The 16,310-nt window shown below is 34.5% G+C and overlaps 1 protein-coding gene across 4 annotated transcripts in view; it reads right to left on the reverse strand.

The window, feature by feature from the left end:
* LOC145331655 (nephrin-like) overlaps positions 1-16,310 on the reverse strand; it is a 201,113-nt gene that overhangs the window by 37,222 nt on the left and 147,581 nt on the right. For 3 of the 4 annotated variants that reach the window (XM_080176434.1, XM_080176432.1, XM_080176435.1), the window contains 4 exons: positions 9,490-9,566; positions 4,281-4,407; positions 3,596-3,683; positions 962-1,028 (listed from right to left, as the gene is read on the reverse strand). In XM_080176434.1, coding sequence (XP_080032560.1) covers positions 962-1,028; positions 3,596-3,683; positions 4,281-4,407; positions 9,490-9,566 — 359 coding nt within the window. The remainder of the gene's footprint in view (positions 1-961; positions 1,029-3,595; positions 3,684-4,280; positions 4,408-9,489; positions 9,567-16,310) is intronic. The other variant, XM_080176433.1, reaches the window with a different exon arrangement.

Raw genomic sequence — 16,310 nt, forward strand, 5'->3', positions numbered from 1 at the left:
TCTAAAGTTGTTAAACCAACGAAGAAGAAAACGTTATTATTAATCTTTTGCGACTAGTGTATTAAACAGTCTTATGTCTCCTCCCTCCTCTGTGATGACTCGAATCCGACAACTCCCCAATTCAATCCCCCTATCCCTGACAACAACAAAAAACCAGCAGCAGACAACGCATCAATTTTAATTCTTGATCAAAGAGTAATTGAAAATAACCGTATGTTGAACCTTTTACTTTATCTTATACTATACATTTTAGTAACGCAGCTACTCTATAATATTCTAGTTAGTCTGTCCGTCTGTGCCAAGTTCTACTCATTCTACCAGCGAGTAAAGTCAAAGAAGATTTTTGTCTTATATTTCAATAAATAATTGATCATAATATTCAAAGTTTTGTTTTGAAAAATCCTGTAATATAAAGTACTAAGGGTTTTTTGTCTGAAGCTTTAGATTTCAATAACTACGAAACTGATTGAGTTCTCCTTTATAGGGAAGCTTCAAATAAATCATGGAATGGTTTAAAGCTACTTTAATTTTAGAATAAATCCTTGGGATGTCTTTAAGCCATTTTTATGTCCCCTATCTACGCCTTTGAAAACAGAGCGTCCTAGATACTAAGAGCATAGCAGCTAACTGAATATTATAAAGTTATAATAGTTATTTCTTTCATCGTATTATAAACCGCTTTCCGCGGATATAGAATTTACAAATATAAGAAAAAACTAGTTTTTTTAGCCCCAAGGTGCCGAAGGCACGGTCTAACAAAACTGGTTTTAATCTTATGATTGTGCATTTCTATATTTGTAGAAAGCTAGATATAATACGATGCTAGACATAGGTTTTTCGTATGGATGAGAACCGGTTCCTATCCACCGGGTTCGAATGAATACTAGAAAAAGCTTATCTACTACAATCTAAATGTGATATATAAAATATAGATTATTTAATTATGTAATGTTTATATTTCCTGAGTCCATCGATTGTGAATTTTGGCATTGAGGAGGTCAGGTTTCGAACCAAGGCTTGGGTGTTACCTAAACAAAAAGCTGTATATAGTACCAATACAAATGACCAATGATAGGCCAATACACAGACTAACTTACCAATTGCAGGCCAGTATATATTTTAATTGACCAATGGTAGGCCAGTATGGCGTCATTTTTACAGGCACTATAAAATGCCTCCCTTAACAAAAAAGGACATGTCACTACATAAGTAGCGCAGCATTAGGTGGTAATATATCATAAACAAAATAAAAGTACACATTTAATGAAATAAAAAAGGTAAAACTGTAGATGAAAATACTAATCTAATCACGAAACCTTGTGAACTAAATAATTTTTATGTTGACATACGGTTGGAAAAACTGTTAGACGTACTGGCATTTAATAACTGCAAAGCAGCTGCGCTACTAAAAACTAAAGTAGCGTAGGTACACTATAACAAGGATAAATATGTCTGTCTGTCCGTCTAAAATGTAATGCAGTTAATTGTTCTTTTAAACTCTAAAATATATTTACATTTTTAAGAAACAATAAAGCATATTTCTAATGTCAAAGCTTTGAAAACATTAAAACATTGCATTGATGGAATTTAGTTTCAGAGTAGCTTTACTAATAAAAATAAGTTTTCACAAATGTAGAACAAAATATTTATATAAGTAGGCCTTTGAAGGTAACACTTTTGTTCAATATGTATGTGTGTGTGTGTGTTTGTGTGAGAGTGTGTGTGTAAGTATGATTGTGTGTGTGTAAGTATATGTGTGTGTTAATCTATGTGTCTGTATTTTTTTATGTGGATAATTGTGTGTGTGTGTGTGTTTGAATGTGTATGTCTGTGTGGGTGTGAGTGTTTGTATGTTTGTTTGTGTGTATGCGTGGATGTGTGTCTGTGAGTATGAGTTTGTGTGTGGGTGTTTTTTTTGTGTGTGTGAAGTTGTGTGTGAATGTGTGGGTGTGTTTGTGTGGGTGTATGTGTATTGTGTGTCTGTATGTGTGTGTATATTTGTGAGTGTGTGTGTTTGTGTGTGTAAGTCTGTATTTGTGAGTGTGTGTGTCTGTGTTTGAGTGAGTGGGTGTCTTTGTGTGTGTATGTGTGTGTGAGTATGTTTGTGCAATTTTGAAATATGACTTTCATCTTTGAGAGGAAGATTGAAATATAAAGAATAAAACTTTGAAAAGACAAAATAACCCCCGTAAAATTGAAACGTTAGAATTTAAAGCTCAATAAGTGAGGATTCCTAAAACAGTAAGGTACAATGTAAGTAGCCTAACAACTCTAAAATCTTTACAAAAAAGTCACAATTTTTATATGCTATTTTTGAATAAATTTTTAAATGATAATTCCTAAGACGGTTGAGCATTATTTTAAAGCAAAAAACTTAATAAGATAAAATAAAATTTTTGTTTAAACTAAGAAATATTGCTGCTTTAAAAGGTTGTCAATGATTGTTAGTCTTTCTGATTTCATAAGCTTACTGCTCCGAAGTTGTATTGTGTTTTTCTTCTTGTAATGGTGGGACAATTTGAAAATGTGGAAATTGTTGCACACAAATTTGTATAAAACTGACAAATGTCCACTGAATATTTTGCAGAGAAAGATAGATATCAACAAGTATGACAACTTCCATTAACGCGAAGCTCTAGAATTAGACACTATGAACAAACGAACATAGACACTTAATAAGCAGAATATTAATTTTCAAATCTAAACAAAATTGTATATAAATGTGTATATACTATTATACTTGTCATATGAATAGGATTAGAAACAAATTTTGTTTAAAATCAGCATGTTTCAAATGAACGTACATACTTTCCTGTAAAATATATAGAGTTGCTACGCTTTCTTAAATCATACCTAACTGTTACAGAAATCCATATGTAAAGTTTGAAGCCAATTGTAAAACGAAAAGAGCCATCCGTTATGTATGGACGGACAAACCAACCCTAATTGTAGGAAAGCTTCGCTTTTAAAAAGTGAGAAACATTGGATTGGACTACATGTCAATTTCAAACTATTTTTCTTCTTTCTCTTTTATCAATTTCAAAGTTTTGCACTTTTTGGTGCGGCGTATTATATGCTCGATTTCAGTTGAATAACTAGGGATATAAAGGGATAAGACAATGGCAAATAAATATATTCATTGTTCATCCCCAATGATTATAAACAAAGTTATCCTTTCAGTGGATTAAAATTAGTTGTTGAAACGTTTGGATAACCAACTTTATGAACCATCCAATGAAAATTCAATAAAAGTCCCTAAAGTTGTTAAGCCAACGAATAAGAAAACCATTTTTTAAAACTCAGTTAGACGTTATAATTAATCTAAAATTACGATTAATAGAAGTTTATTAAAATATACAATTGTAATAAAACAAGGATGACAACATCCATTAAAGTGAAGCAAACGACGATTGAAGAGTTGATACGCTTCGTAAATCATACCTAACTGTCATAGGAATTATCATGAAATGTTTAAAATAGATTTTTAACATGTCTAAATTGAAGAAAAGAGCAAACCGTTCCGGACGTACTGGCTGACCTACCCTGATTATAGAAAAGCTTTGCTTTTTAAAATATTTTCAAAAAAAGTTTGAACCTGCTCTGACAATAAGTTGGAAAGCTTGTTTGAGACCCCCATCAAATCCGCTGCCACAAGCAACTACCATCCCTCTCACTGTCTGGGCCTAAATAAAAAACATTATTATCCATCAAATCCGCTGCCACAAGCAACTACCATCCCTCTCACTGTCTGGGCCTAAATAAAAAACATTATTATCCATCAAATCCGCTGCCACAAGCAACTACCATCCCTCTCACTGTCTGGGCCTAAATATAAACATTATTATCCATCAAATCCGCTGCCACAAGCAACTACCATCCCTCTCACTGGCTGGGCCTAAATATAAACATTACTATCCATCAAACCCGCTGCCACAAGCAACTACCATCCCTCTCACTGTCTGGGCCTGAATATAAACATTATTTAGACCTCCATCAAATCTGCTACCACAAGCAACTACCATCCCTCTCACTGTCTGGGCCTTAATAGAAACATTATTATCCATCAAATCCGCTGCCACAAGCAACTAGCCTCCCTCTCACTTTCTGCATGCACACAAACATGCCCTCCCCAAAAATAGTTAAAAGCCTTCCATGGACCTATGAGAAGCTACCCTGTAAAGGAGAACCACATAGGTTCAGCAATTAGTGAAATCCTTCGCAACAAACAAACAAACAGACATATAGACATCGTGTTACTTTATTATCATTTAATAAGATACCTGGACGCTACAATTATGGACCGGGTCAGGTTTGCCAGCTGGTATCAGATGGAAGATGCACGGGTCTCGCTGCACACCCACTGAGTTCGTTGCCCAGCACATTAGGCTTCCATAATCCAGCTCAGTCCTGAACAAGAATAATTATGTCAATAATTTAATATAAAAATTGAATATACGGAAAGTGTCAATTGTGACGTCATAAAAATACGTCTAAATCCATATCTTTTTTGGGGGTGTCCTTTCCCACTTCTCCTCTCATCCTTCCTCACTTTCCGTATCTCCAAATTTATTATTATTTATTATATATGAACTCTTATTGTTTATATAAAAATATCTGAATATTTAGTATTTTAGCATTGTAAACATTTTGGACACCCCCCCCCCCCTGTTTTTTTGAGGGGGGGGGGGGAGGATAAAAATCAAAAATATATACTTTGTAAAATTAGTCTGTGTTTGCAGTGTTCACAAAAATTCAAATCTTAAGCTTCAGACGGAAGGACAGACTGACGGACTTTTTTCACCCTATTTTTATTTTAGTTTTCAAGAAAAAATAATTTTTTTACAGGGGCGATTTCTCTAGCATCTAGGAGCTCCATATTCGAAGGGAAAAGGAAGGGAAGAAAATAGCCTAAAACTATAACCAGACTTTTTTTTTATAAAAAATAGGATAGCCTGAAACCATCTTAGGACCTGCAAGGAGCTTCACTGTAAAGGAGAACCATATCCGTTTGGCGGTTAGCGAGATCCTTCGTTACAGACAAAAAAAGCTTACTACTTTATATAATAGGATATCTTTGTCTGCAATATGTAGTTTCTATTTTTATAACTTTGTATTCTAATACTTTACTTTATCAGGGATCTACAGGGATAAGACAATGGCAGAAAAATCGATGTACATCCCCGACAATTATACATAATTTTATCCCTTTTGTAGAATAATGGTTGAAACGTTTGGACACTCAACTTAATAAACCAACCAATCAAAATTCAAGTAAAGTACTTAAAGTTGTCAAGCTAACTTATAAAAAATCGTTGTAATAAGACTTTGGGGACTAGTGTAATAAACATCCCAATGTCCTCTCCCTCCCTGTTACTTTATACAGTCCATGGTTTATTATAAATTAATCAAATTTTTCTTTTTCTTTTAAGGTCATGTTTTTGAGAAAAAAAATTTCTTATAGTCTTAATTATGGTTTAAGGAACCTCAAAATAACCCAACCTATTAAAATTTTAAAAAGTTTATTCTTACTACATTACACCTAAAACCCTGCAGGCTTCTAATTCTATATGGCTCTGCTAGCCCTTTATTAACCAAACTAAAGAAAGTATTACAATGGATATATTATTACTTGGATATTACACCAGATTTTCATCTTCTCTAATATGGTGAAGCACGCAGCTGACTAAAGTAACCCCATCCAACCCTTTAACCCTCATTCCCTCTTTTCCTTGGATGAACGAACTGACCAATAAAAGAGTTCCATGTTAGACCCTAAGTTGACGTAAAATTTTCCCTTGTCATAATATCCACGTAAGTTTATTCCATAAGTATTATAAATCTCAAGGCAGCGTTGCGGAGCCGTTTGATTTTGGTGCGGCTCCGGCTCCGACCTAAAATCAAGAAAAACTCGACATATTTTTTCCCACGTCTATTTTTTACTTTTGAAGGTTTTAAAGTTAAATTTTTTATATAAATGGACGTGAAAAACTTAAAAAGGGCATTTGCACATGACAAAACAGAGTTACCAAATTATTATTTATAAAAATCTCTTTATTTATCTAGTCCGGAGCCGGAGCCGTTTTTTAACGAAAATTACAGCTCCGGCTCCAGCAAAATATGGCGGCTCCACGGCTTCCGGTTCCAGCTCCGCAACACTGTCTCAAAGAGTTGAAAATAATGGATGGGGAGGTTTTATGGGGTCCACAACAAGTAAAGGTGGGAAATTGCGGAAAAATTCTTTGATGATGAATTAGCCAGTGAGTGAGGTTGCATTTTTTTATTGCGTGTTCTTACTAAACAGAGAAAATTGAGGGGAAAGAAGGACAAGCAAAGCATCTCTATAATTAAGTACTAAACATGTAAGTATGTCCTTACACAATATCCTGTATTTAAGCAGTTTTTCAGCAAATTTACTTGTAATTTTGCTTCGACTGTTATACCGTTTCAGGGCTTCGCTTTTATGGATGTTGTCATCTTTGTTTAACTTTTATTAATGTTTCCGATTTGCTGTTTTGGGATTATATCAAAGTCTCGCTAATTCTTTATCCGTTAATGAGATTTGTTATAAATTTCAATTTGTATATTCTAAAGTATCAAAATTGACATATCAAATATGTTCAAATGAAGTTTATGGTTATGTAATAATATCTAATTTATATTATTAAAAAATTGCATATCAATTGCAATATACTGCATGAGGTGGATTCTTAAAAAAACTTTTTGGCTAACTGCCTCACTAAAATTTTTGTGAAAAATCCTCCAAAATCACATAAAAAGGCTACAAAAATTTTAGAAAATCATAAAAGAGTTATAAGATAAATTATTCATTATAAAATGAGGGTTAGTTATAATAAGAGAAGATTTAAAACTGAAGTAAAATATTTGTTTTATTAATCTTTAATTTAATGGAATTATACAGTATGACCCTCGAAAAAGTATTTTTTAGCATCTGCAGCCCTTATTTCTTAATGAATAATTTTAAAAATGTATATGTCCTTGTTCCTATTGATTTCCACATAAGTAGATATACAAATTTTAATTTTACCTCCATTAACACCGGAGATTTTTAGAGCTAAAGTTTTGAAAAAGTGACTGAGAAAAAGAATTTTTTTTGTTTCTCATAATTATTGGGTGATTATAGTATGTTTTTCTGGAAACTGAATAATGATACACAAAGAAAAACAAATTAACTAATTATTTCTTTTTTATTACACCAAAAATTATCAATTTTTAATGGCAAAAAATACTACTAAATGAATTGATTATTTGCAAATTTTAGGTTATTTATTTACCCTTATTTATGAAAAGGATTAATTATGACAGTTGCTCTGCCCCCTTTTCTGACATCTCAATCATTTAATAGGGAGTTGATTAAGCTTTTAATACTAAAAAATCATTATGTTGAAATTTTATTTTCTTAATAACTTTTTTGTTATTAAAGTTAGGATTATGAAACAAAAACAATTTTCCTGCTTTATTCATATAGATTTGTTTGGTTTTTTAATCTAAAACAATTTTGCCTAATAAGTAAGTTTTTCAAAATATCATTAAACTAAAAGACTCAAAATATATGTGTAAAAAAATGTTTTTTTTTCTCAAAACCTAAATTTTTTATTTCGTTTTTGTATAAAGTTTCTGCTAGTAACAAAAATAAAAGGATTTCTATCTTAATTTTGCTAAAAAAGTCGTTTAATGTTAAAAGTTACTTTTTACTCAGTCAATTTTTCAAAACTTTAGATCTAAAAATCTCCGGGGTTAATGGAGGTAAAAAAATTATTTTTATATCTACTTATGTGGAAATCTATAGAGAATTAACATTTTATGATAATTCATTGAGAAATAAGGGCTGCAGATGCTTAAAAATACATTTTCGAGGGTCATACTGTACAAAATATTTTAATTATCTATAATACAAAGTAGAACAATGTCTGTCTGTCTGTTTGTTTGTTTGTACCGAAGGATCTCGCTAACCGCTAAATCGATCGGGTTAACTCCCTAACAGGGTAGCTTCTCATAGGTCCTGGGAAGGTTTATAACTACTTTGGGGGAGGGTACCACCACCGTCCCGAGAGAAATCAACCTTAGAATCCCCTCCCCCCAAAAATAAAATAAATAACTTTTTTTTAAATCTAAATTTTAAAAGATTGGTTTCAGAATCCAACTCCCCGCTTCTCAAGTGCCCCTAGAGGTCTCTAGGAGGCGAAGCCGCTACTAATAGTATAATTTAAAACTACATTTTAACAAAAAGTTTTAAACACTTTTAGATAAAATTAAATAGAAAGGAAAAAAATTAGCCAGTGCAAAATTGGGTTTCTCACTTTTCCCAATATATTTATACAATCCAGTAAAAAATATTTTCAATTAGAAGGATGTGTTTTAAAAATGGATGTAAAATATACGTGGGGAAAAACAGAGGATTGTAGTCAATTTAGCCTGCTAATTTAATTGGTGGGTTTGTTGATATAGTTGGAGGGTATAGGATGAAGGGGTGAATAATTTTTTAGCCCTCTTGCCGTTTCACTTTATTAGAGAATGGGAAAATCTGGTGTAAAATCCAGTAATATTTAATCCATTGTTTTTGTTCAGTATGTATTATATTCCCACTATTCAAATAGACTAAAACCTTATCTAGACCATTGCATTGCTTCACTTCCCTAAAAATTGTGGACTGATAGACCGACGTACAAACATACAAAACGAAGTAAAAAATAGAGTCGCTTCGCATCTAATCTTATAACTGTTTAATAGTTTGCTGTTTTATTTTCATAATTTTTTTTGTAGGTTACACTTTAGCTCACATCAAAGCATGTAAAATTTGATTATAAGCTGCAAGGTCTTAGATCATTCCTAAAAACTTTTTTGTTCTAATATAACAGTATGAATAACAGGCAAAAACCAGCACAAAATCATCTGTGATTCATCAAATGCAAAAAACCTTGGAATCCATTTTATGTAATATTTTTCTATCCCCAACAAAATATTTTTAAACATGACTACAACAAATTTATAAATAATTTTAAAACCTAAATTATTAAATATATATGTAACAGTAAGAAATATATAATAAAAAATGTTATCTTAAGATACATACTGATAAATACAAAATTAAACGGACATATTTTTACTTTTAGGTTGAAGGGGGGGGGGGGAGAGAAGTCGCCCCCCCCCCCAATTTAAATCTAAGTTTTAAAAGAAAACATATTTTTGGGGGAGGAAGTCATTTATTTCTATGTGGCGATTTTTCTTTAGAGGCTTCTTTCCCAAAATAGTTATAAACCTTAATCATGTCGGTTCAAAGGATGGCGATATCTTAAGCTAAAAACAGACACTATACTGCCATATACACAGACAGACATACATCAAGGTACTTTTATATCAGAATTAAAAATAAACAGTGTTGTCCCTCTATAGCGTTACGGACGAATGGATTGACGGACGGACAGACAAAGTGAATTATATACTAGCTTCACTACTAAAAACATTGTTTACCTGGGCGTGTACTGTACCAAGGATCTGCTCCCCATCACGTTCACCTCCGCCTGATTCAACCACAAATGAGTGTCAACCTGACAAGCAAGAGGTGCCGTTCCCACCAGTAGATAGATAGATAGATAGTGAGATAGATAGGTAGATAGATATATAGACAGGTAGATAGATAGATAGATTAGGAAGGTAGATAGATTCAACCACAAATGAGTGTCAACCTGACAAGCAAGAGTAGCAGGTCCTAACAGTAGATAGATAGATATATAGATAGGTAGATAGATAGAGAAGTAGATTTATTCAAACACAAATTAGTGTCAACCTGACAGCAAGAGGTGCCCTTCCCACCAATAGATAGATAGATACATAGACAGGTAGATAGATAGATAGATAGATAGATTAGGAAGGTAGATAGATTCAACCACAAATGAGTGTCAACCTGACAAGCAAGATTAGGAGGTCCTACCAGTAGATAGATAGATAGATAGATAGGTAGATAGATAGATAGATAGAGAAGTAGATTTATTCAAACACAAATTAGTGTCAACCTGACAAGCAAGAGGTGCCGTTCCCACCAGTAGATAGATAGATACATAGACAGGTAGATAGATAGATATATAGATAAGGAAGGTAGATTGATTAACACAAAATAGTGTCAACCTGACAAGCAAGAGGAGCCGTTCCCACCAATAGATAGATAGATAGACAAGTAGATGGGTAGATAGAAAGAAAGATAGGTAGATAGTACATAGACAGGTAGATAGATAGATAGTTAGATAGATAGATAGGTAGATAGATAGATAGATAGATAAGGAAGGTAAATAGATTCAATCACAAATGAGTATGATCTGACAGGCAAGAGGTGCCGTTCCCACCGGTAGATAGATAGATACATAGACAGGTAGATAGATAAGGAAGGTATAGAAATTCAACCACAAATGAGTGTCAAACTCACCAGTAGATAGATAGATAGTAAATAGACAGTTAGTTAGACAGATAAACAGGTAGATATATAGATAGATAAGGAAGGTAGATAGATGAATAGATAGATAAAGGAAGAGGAGCCGTTCCTACCAGTAGATAGGTAGATAGACAGGTGGTTAGATAAATAGGTAAATAGATAAAAAGGTATATATACAGCATGACCCTCAAAAAAGTATTTTTAAGCATCTGCAGCCCTTATTTCTCAATGAATTTAAAAAAAATGCATATGTCCTTGTTCTCCATAGTATTCCACATAAGTAGATATAAAAATATTTTTTTTACCTCCATTAACACCGGAGATTTTTAGAGCTAAAGTTTTGAAAAAGTGACTGAGAAAAAGAATTTTTTTTTGTTTCTCTTATTTTTTGGATGGTTATATTATGTTTTTCTGGCAACTGAATAATGAGACACAAAGAAAAACAAGTTAACTAATTATTTCTTTTTTATTCCACCAAAAATTATAAATTTTTAATGGCAAAAAATACTACTGAATGAATTGATAATTTGCAAATTTTAGGTTATTTATTAACCCTTATTTGAGAAAAGGATTAATTATGACAGTTGCTCCGCCTACTTTTCTGACATCTCAATAATTTAATAGGGGTTAATTAAGCTTTTTAGACAAAAAAATCATTATGTTTTAATTTTATTTTCTTCATAACTTTTTTGTTATTAAAGTTAGGATTGTGAAACAAAAACAATTTTCCTGCTATATTCATAAAGATTTATTTGGTTTTTTAATCTTAAAAAATTTTGCCTAATAAGTAAGTTTTTCAAAATATCATTAAACTAAAAAGACTCAAAAAATATGTGTAAAAAAATGCTTTTTACTCAAAAACTAAATTTTTTATTTCATTTTTGTATAAAGTTTCTGCTAATAACAAAAATAAAAGGATTTCTACCTTAATTTTGCTAAAAAAGTCGTTTCATGTTAAAAGTTACTTTTTCCTCAGTCACTTTTTCAAAACTTTAGCTCTAAAAATCTCCGGTGTTAATGGAGGTAAAAAAAATATTTTTATATCTACTTATGTGGAATACTATGGAGAACAAGGACATATGCATTTTTTTTAATTCATTGAGAAATAAGGGCTGCAGATGCTTAAAAATACTTTTTTGAGGGTCATGCTGTATAGATGGGCTTTATACAGATTGATAGACTTCAGATAAATAGATAGAAAGATCGACGGGTAGAAAAGTCGGGTAAAAGTACATATAGAATTACAGATAGATAGACATGTACTAAATAGATTTAGATTTAGAAAAAGTGTTTCCACCAAAAGAAAAGACAGATAAATGATCAGTCGTTAGACAAGACGAATTTTTTTACAATTTGGGCATTTTATAAATATGTTAAGGAGATATTTATTTTAAATTCAAAGACAATTTATCAAATTGATTATTCTAATTGTTTGGATATACAAAATCTAATAAAATATAACTTTCACTGATTTGTAATAATATTGATTATTGTTTGTTTATTGTGCATGACAAACAAATATTAATTGATAGAAATGCATCGTGTTACTCAAACTCCAAGTAATCAGCAGAATTACAAGAGAAACTTATTCCAAGTTTTCAGAAATTAGGGATAAGGAAAACTGCGGTTTCCCTCGAAGTGCTAAGTCCGGTCCTTAATCCCCTGCTCTCTATAAAGGATGGGCTCTAACTTTTAGGGAAAACTAAGCAGATGATTTGTTAAAAAGCAGGAAACCAAAGGGATAAGAAAATGACCGATAAATTAAAGGTACATCCATAACGATGATACACCTAGTTACTCCTTCCGTAGATTACAATAGTGGTTAAAACAATTGGACACTACACTTAATGAACTAACCAATCAACATTCAATAAAAGTCCTCTTAGTTGTTGAGATAACGATTAAGAAAACGTTTTAGTAGAGCTTTTGGGACTAGCGTAATAATAAGTTCAATGTACCTTCCTTCCCTTGTTAAAAGTACTGTTGGGATACTAAAATTCATTTATTGAATGAAAGTAATATATTGTTCTGATATATACTTTTTTCAGATTTATAAATCTTTTTTTCATAGTTTTCTCTATCTCTACATTTTTGATTAATCCAAAATTTTATTGGAATCAGAAACAATTATCCTTGTAATAATTTGATTTAAAACTTCAATATTTTTTTCATTTTGATATTACTGTAATTGTAAAGTAATGACTTAAAATAAAAAAAAAATAAATCAATGAATGGTTTAGATATGTTTAGTAGCGGATCTACTGTTAAACTACTATATGAGTCCGTCCAGCCCTAAATCAAGCAAGTCTTGTGCTTTAATTTCCTTACTTATTAAATGTATTAAGCTTTTCTACAATAGAAAAATACCTAAAATAATTATTATGATAAAAAATGTCATTTATATTTAAATTTGACGATGCACATTGACGTGCCTCAGGGAGGGAGGGGACAATGGGCTATTTATTAAACTAGTCCCCTACTCGTTTGCTTAACAACTTTGGGAATTTTTTTTTTTGATTGGTTGGTTTATTAGGTGTTCCAACGTTTCAACTACTATTTCTAATCTACACAAGGGGCAATATTGTGTATCATGATGGTGATGTACATTAATTTGTCCTATCCCTTTAGTTTCCTGGATGTGCTGCCAAAGAAGAAGGGAGGGGGGGGGGGGAGTTGTGCAAATAATAATAAATTTATGCAAAAAATGTCGGTTTCCATTACAGTAAAGGTACCATCCAAAATTTTTAAAAAAATCTTTTAATAATTATTTCTCGCATCATATCATAAAAAGCTTTCAGCAGATATAAAATGTACAATTTTATATATCTATTTTATAAAAAAAAGTTTTTGATCTTTTGATTGTACTTTTTATATTCGTAGTAAACTGGATATAATACTGTGGTATGCGGCAACTCTGGACCATGCAGAAACCAAGACATTATAGTGATGCTACGCACCCAGCTAAATCCTGTTATTCTACAATTGTAAAGCCACCTGAAAATATGTCAGATAACGGTATTGATTTCATCTCTCAGTTGTCCTGCAAATGGAGGGAGGGGTGTTACCCCTCCCTCTCCCATCTTAAGCACCGGAACCTTCCCCTTCAACCACCAAGTTATCAGCACCACCTCAACCCTGAGGATAAAGGATCTAAGCCTTCCCTCACCTGATAGAATCACCCCCACACAGACTGTTGTTGTCAAAGTAATCATCAAACCTTCCCTCTTTAGTACCCAGACCTACCACTCAACCCCTCTATGCTTATCTACCTATTGTGCTGTTCCATGGGCTATCCTGCTTGCCCCAGACAGGGATAGCCATCTACCTAACCATTGCAATTATCTATGTTTTACTGTATGATTTATCTTTAACTATCTTTATTCCTAATCCATATGTATTTATATTATGTTGTACAACTTTAGTTATCCTTAGACCTGCAATAAAGAAACAACTAAATAGACTATGTTTATTATTTAGTGATTGCTAGAGAAGCGTAGCTTCTCTATAGTATAGGTGTCCACGTCTGTTCACACTGCCGTAGTCTTTATTCGAACTCTGGTGTCTGCCATTTACCCTAGGCGGATACCACAACTTTTGGTGACAGCTGTGTGAGATTACGGCGAACCACAAGTGTAGAGCAGACGCGCAGCTGAGGCTAAGGTACTCCCAGCAGTGAAACTGGCAAAACTGACACAAGCAACCTGAATTACCCACCCTGGATAGCAAGGTCTAACTCTGCATCCGGCAGTTGTGGAAGTGAAACAGCGAAACTTGACGGAGAACCGCGAGAAGCGCCGACATCTAACGGAGAATTGAGCGCTCAAAGGGCTGAAACAGGCCTGCGGACTGGCTGAAACAGGCCAAATAAGTGCAAACGGCTGAAAATAGGCCAACATTTACTGCAAGAGATAGCAGGATCCGAACCAGCGGCGCTAGCAGGACGGGACATTCCCTGCTGCCATCAGCCGGATTTGGATAAGCGGCGCTAGCAGGACGGGATATTCCCTGCCGCCGATAGGCTGAAACATGCCACATAGCTGCAAGCGGCGCTAGCAGGACGGGACATTCCCTGCCGCCGATAGGCTGAAACACGCCACATAGCTGCGAGCTGCGAGCCAACATACGAGTGTAGTACACCAAAGCAGAGAAAACTACGTCAACTCCAAGTATCCTGAGAGGCTACAACGCAGCCACCCATCTAGAAAAACAGATATTATATCACATTGTAGGGATTACCACCCTGGTGTGATGGTTAAACAATAAATTTATGAGCAAAGATTGGCAAACAATTTGTTGTGTATTGTGATAAAACTAAAAATAGAACAGGCTTGGATTTGCTGTGTATTGTGATAACAACTAAAAATAGAACAGGCTTGGTAAACAAATCTGTTATGTATTGTGCTAAGGCCAAAAATAGAATCTAGATGTAATATGACAATGCCTTGATAAACAATCTAACCACCCAAAGCCTCCTGCACAGCAAATACACCCTTTATTCCAGAGGAAAGGGAGGGGCCCACTCTCCATTGAAGAGAATACAATCAAGGTGATATAACAATAAATCTAGGATTAAGGAGAGAGGGCAACATTACCTCATTACACAGTTACCTCAAACCCACAGCATTCCCCCCTTCCCCACAGGGGGAACGGACGGCTTTACCCCGTCCCCTCACGCGCTTCCCCCCTCCTACCCACACTTGACTAAGTCCGCCCACGGTGTGGAGCTAGCGATCGGGAGGACAGAGCGCCATTTACGGGTCGCGCAACCGAGTGCGGGACATATCAGAAAAATTCAACGGACAAAGCGGACCAATGAGAGGGCGAGTTGAGGGATAAGTGCGCGTTTTACCTGTGTGCGCGGATTTGACGGTGCGTAAGCGCGCTACAAGGAAAGGAGATTTCACGCACACACACACACACACACAGGAGAGGGGCCACTCTATAGCATACAACAGAGATATTTTTTTAGAAGAAAAAACTTGCAAGCTCCTCCCTCCCTATCTACAGTGTGATAAGGAAAACTAAATCAGTTCCTCAGACCAGCTCAGACCCTCAACATCTTCCTAGCCCTGCCAACCCTACTTCAAAGCTGAGTGGTTAGTGAAACAAATATATGTATATATAAATACCCAAGTGATAAATAGTGTTGTTTTTTTGTATCATGGGTGCAAGTAAGTGAATACTAACCTCACCATACAACACTGGAAACTGATATGGTAACTGAACGAAAGTACGCCCACCCTGTGGACATAGCCTGACTTGATGCCCCACACTGGGCAGTGGTGGTGTGTACCTGGACCATCGACCCTCATAGTTGTGAACTATATACAGAGGAAGCGTGATTTTTTTTGGAGCAAGGAGGAAAGCTAGCTAGCTCTGGGGATATTCCTATACACGTATATGGTGCGGATACGCTCCTAGAGACATCTATGGATACCTAACATATTCCCTTTTACCTTTAAGCTAAGATCCGCTGGTTATCACAGAAATCAAGAGCTATACTGGAAAGGAGAACAACTCAGGCTCAACAGTTAAACAAGACGCTGGCACCAACAGACCAACCCCCTGCTACTTATCATGGGGACGCGCCAGCCACAGCAACTCTTGAGCCAGGAGGACCGAGCCTACGGCTACGTGGACTACCACCCTAATTACACAGCTATAGTATTTATACTAGGGGTGAGCCGGCTCGAACCTCCTTGCGGCGCGGCTACTCTACTCTGCTCCTATATCTACAAGATAAGAACTTGTCAGCCCCTAGCCCGACGTGCGGCAATAGAAGACATTCCTGATTGGGCATTAACTGTGTGCCTAGGCCTGCTGCTGGCACTGTGGTGGACAGAAGTCTTCATTTGGACCAGAACCA

Source organism: Acartia tonsa, chromosome 11 (genome assembly GCF_053477335.1).
Source record: "Acartia tonsa isolate MP-2025a chromosome 11, ASM5347733v1, whole genome shotgun sequence".
In the NCBI taxonomy this organism is placed as follows: domain Eukaryota; kingdom Metazoa; phylum Arthropoda; class Copepoda; order Calanoida; family Acartiidae; genus Acartia; species Acartia tonsa.